Genomic DNA, 3,277 nt, shown 5'->3' on the forward strand with positions numbered 1-3,277 from the left:
TGGTGAGACTCCCGCACGAGGGTACCTCATAGCCGAGGACTTAGAATTAGACTACTCTATTACTCTCTAGACTGATTAGAACTGGACAAAAATTTTGGGTCTCTGATTTTCTGGGCGGTTTAGTAAAGTTTGGGGAAAACACTGTCCAATAAGATCCTGTTTTTCCAGATTCTTAGCCCTCTCCCTAAGGTTGCCTCGGGAAAGTAAGGGCCTCACCCCACTCTAGTCAGGATCCATGAATGCGTTCTCTCTTACTCTCACGTTCCTAGTACTTCTTTAATTATTATTGTTTAATTAAACCATACTATTATTTCCTATCTCGATTTATTAGTTATTTATTGTTTGTTTATTATTTATGAAATTCTGGACTATGCAATTTAAGCAACAATTTATTTAATTATTAATTATTCATATGCTACTAATATTTCTTCATTATTAATTTCATCAACTTAATATTTTGGTATTATTTATTTATATAAATAATAATTGATAAATAAATAAGTTTTATCAAAGTGCGTATGTTATAAATTCTTCGAGCGTAATTTTTAATGTTGGGAAAATATATTTAGTTTAACTTAAAACGTTTAAAATTGAAACGGTTACATCTTATTTTTTTTTTGGTTTGGATTTTTCTTTTATCAATTCTTAGAATTTTTTTCGTTTCTGTTAAATACCAAACTTATTTTGATTACTTAGGTTCAGGTTACATTTACTTATAGTCTAGATATACATAAAAAAAAAGAGCCCATAAAATTTAGAAATTTCCAGGCCTCCTTCAAGAGCTGAACAGAACGTTTAACGCATTTCCTTTTACAGTGCCCCTTTGTATCGTAAGGATACAAGGTCATAAAAATAAAATATGTTTCCTTAAGAAACAAAAATTAACTATATATATATATATATAAATTAATAATGAAATCTTTAATGAACAGCTGAGAATAAAACTTGTAACTACTTTGATCTTTCCGATATTTGATTACTGTTGTGCTGCCTACACAAATATTTCGAAAAAACTACAAATCAAAATGCAGCGTAAAATGAACTCTTGTGTTAGATATATTTTTAAAGTATCTAGGCTGGAGCATGTCACGCCATATTATGCAAGATTAGGGTGGTTAAAACTTGATATCAGGAGAGATTATTTTATAGCTTGTCTTTTTTATAAAGAAATTGTGCTAAATCATCAGCAATTATTTAGGTATAAACTAGAGTTTTTGCCAGTTGCATTGCGGAGAGGAGATGTAAGAAATGATATTCTTAGATTACCTAGATCAAATTGTTGTATGTATGAGCGTTCATTTCTTATTCATGGCATACGTGTCTGGAATTCTTTGCCAGCAAATATTACTACGATAACCAATTTTGAAGAATTTCGCAATGCGTGATTTAATTACTATACTGAGATTAGAAATTAACAAAATAATAAAACTGATAATATTGTATTGATTATTGCAGCATTTAGCTCTATACATAATTAACTCTGAATTTAATTAATTATCTATCATTGGCTATTAACTATTAACTATTGTCTGAAAAATATATAATATGTTTGCTATTATATTTTTCCCCATTTTAAGCACTGTATTTAATGTACACTAAATGTTAAAATTATGTAAAATTGATGGTCTTGAGGGAGTCTTGACTCCGAGATCAAATAAAACTTATTTATCTATCTATCTATCTATCTATATATATATATATATATATATATATATATATATATATATATATATATATTATTTTTTCTTTTAATTTTTTTTTATCTCTTTTTTTTTTGGATATAACATTTTCTCAATAAAAAAAAATTCTAAAAATTTTTAGATGTCGGCTAAATTAATTTTCATATTTATTTGTTAAAAAAATTCTAAAAATTATTAAAAATCTGCCGAATTAATTTTCAATAATATAAATTATAAATAAAATTTATGACATTAAAGTTAGCAGTCTAAAGAATTTTTTAATTTTTTTTGACAAAAATTATTTTAATTATTTTAAAGAAATTGTTTAATTTTTTAAAATTTCTACGTCAATTTTTTTTTAAATTTTTATTTTCGCCATAATTTATTTGTTAAAAAAAATGATAAACTATCTCCTAAATTTACTATCATATAACATTTTGATTTTAAAATTTAAAACACAAAGCGACATCTATAGTCCATGAAAATAAAATAAGCCAACATCTAAAAATTAATGATTTTTTTTATTAAAGAATTATTACAAAAAAATTTTTTTTCATTTATTAAAAACTTCAAAAACTACCAGTGCAATTAAAAAAAAATATTTTTTAGTTATAAATTACTAAATTAAGCAAAATAAAAAAATTAAAAATGTCGGCTAACTTTATTATTATCTATAGTCCAGAAAACAAATTTAAATTAATAGGTCAATTAATTCTCCACCGACTTTTCACCAAATCTTAAGCTAAAGTACACTATAGTAAATTCTTTATTAGACTATACCCAAAATTTTTCTAAGTAATAATTTCAACAGCCCAGCCCTTACAAACCTTTGGTCATTAGTCATTCATCACCGTCAGCAGTCAGTAATCGTTCAGACCTAGCCTTAAACACTTCACACATTTCACCGGCTCTCCTTAAGAATATATATTTACCCACAAAAATAAATAAATATATACAACATAATTCACATATTTTAAAACCAACTTCAAGTGTTTTTTTCACATCACTAGTGTCAACAAAAAACAATGGAACCAGTGCAAGAATTTTGCTTGAGCGGATGTGGATTTTTTGGATCACCAGCCACCGAAGGACATTGCTCGGTGTGCTACAAAAACGTGGCCCTGAAGCAACAACTAGCTTCTGCGCTTGCAGCAACATTACCAAAGTCAGCTGCAGCTCCAGGAGCCACGTCTTCAAATGCCGAGCCGACTTCAGGGCCATTGGAACCAGCTTGCCAGAAAATAACTGATGACGTCACTCCGATGGAAGGCGCAGACCGTGAAGTTGGAACTTCGGATGCTGAAAAACCTAAGAAGAGGAACCGGTGCTTCACTTGTCGCAAGAAGCTTGGTCTAACTGGGTTTGACTGCCGCTGTGGAGGTGTTTTTTGTAGTCTTCATCGATACAGTGACATGCACGAGTGCAATTTTGATTACAAGAAGATGGCCGCTGAGGAGATTACCAAAAAAAATCCAGTTATTGTTGGTTCAAAAGTGCAAAAGATTTAATCTATTATAATACAAAGTGAACTTTTGGATAAATAATTATTAATTCATGGGAAATTTAACGAGCTAATTTATGTTTAATTAGTTAATTAA

General features: G+C 28.5%; 1 protein-coding gene across 1 annotated transcript; it reads left to right on the top strand.

Annotated features, from left to right (window-relative positions):
- Nucleotides 1-2,587: 2,587 nt before the first annotated feature.
- LOC123265716 (AN1-type zinc finger protein 6-like) lies at nucleotides 2,588-3,277 on the top strand. The gene has a single exon (XM_044729584.1). The coding sequence runs from the start codon at nucleotides 2,705-2,707 to the stop codon at nucleotides 3,185-3,187; it is 483 nt and encodes a 160-aa protein (XP_044585519.1). The 5' UTR covers nucleotides 2,588-2,704; the 3' UTR covers nucleotides 3,188-3,277.

This window comes from Cotesia glomerata, linkage group LG5 (genome assembly GCF_020080835.1).
Source record: "Cotesia glomerata isolate CgM1 linkage group LG5, MPM_Cglom_v2.3, whole genome shotgun sequence".
In the NCBI taxonomy this organism is placed as follows: domain Eukaryota; kingdom Metazoa; phylum Arthropoda; class Insecta; order Hymenoptera; family Braconidae; genus Cotesia; species Cotesia glomerata.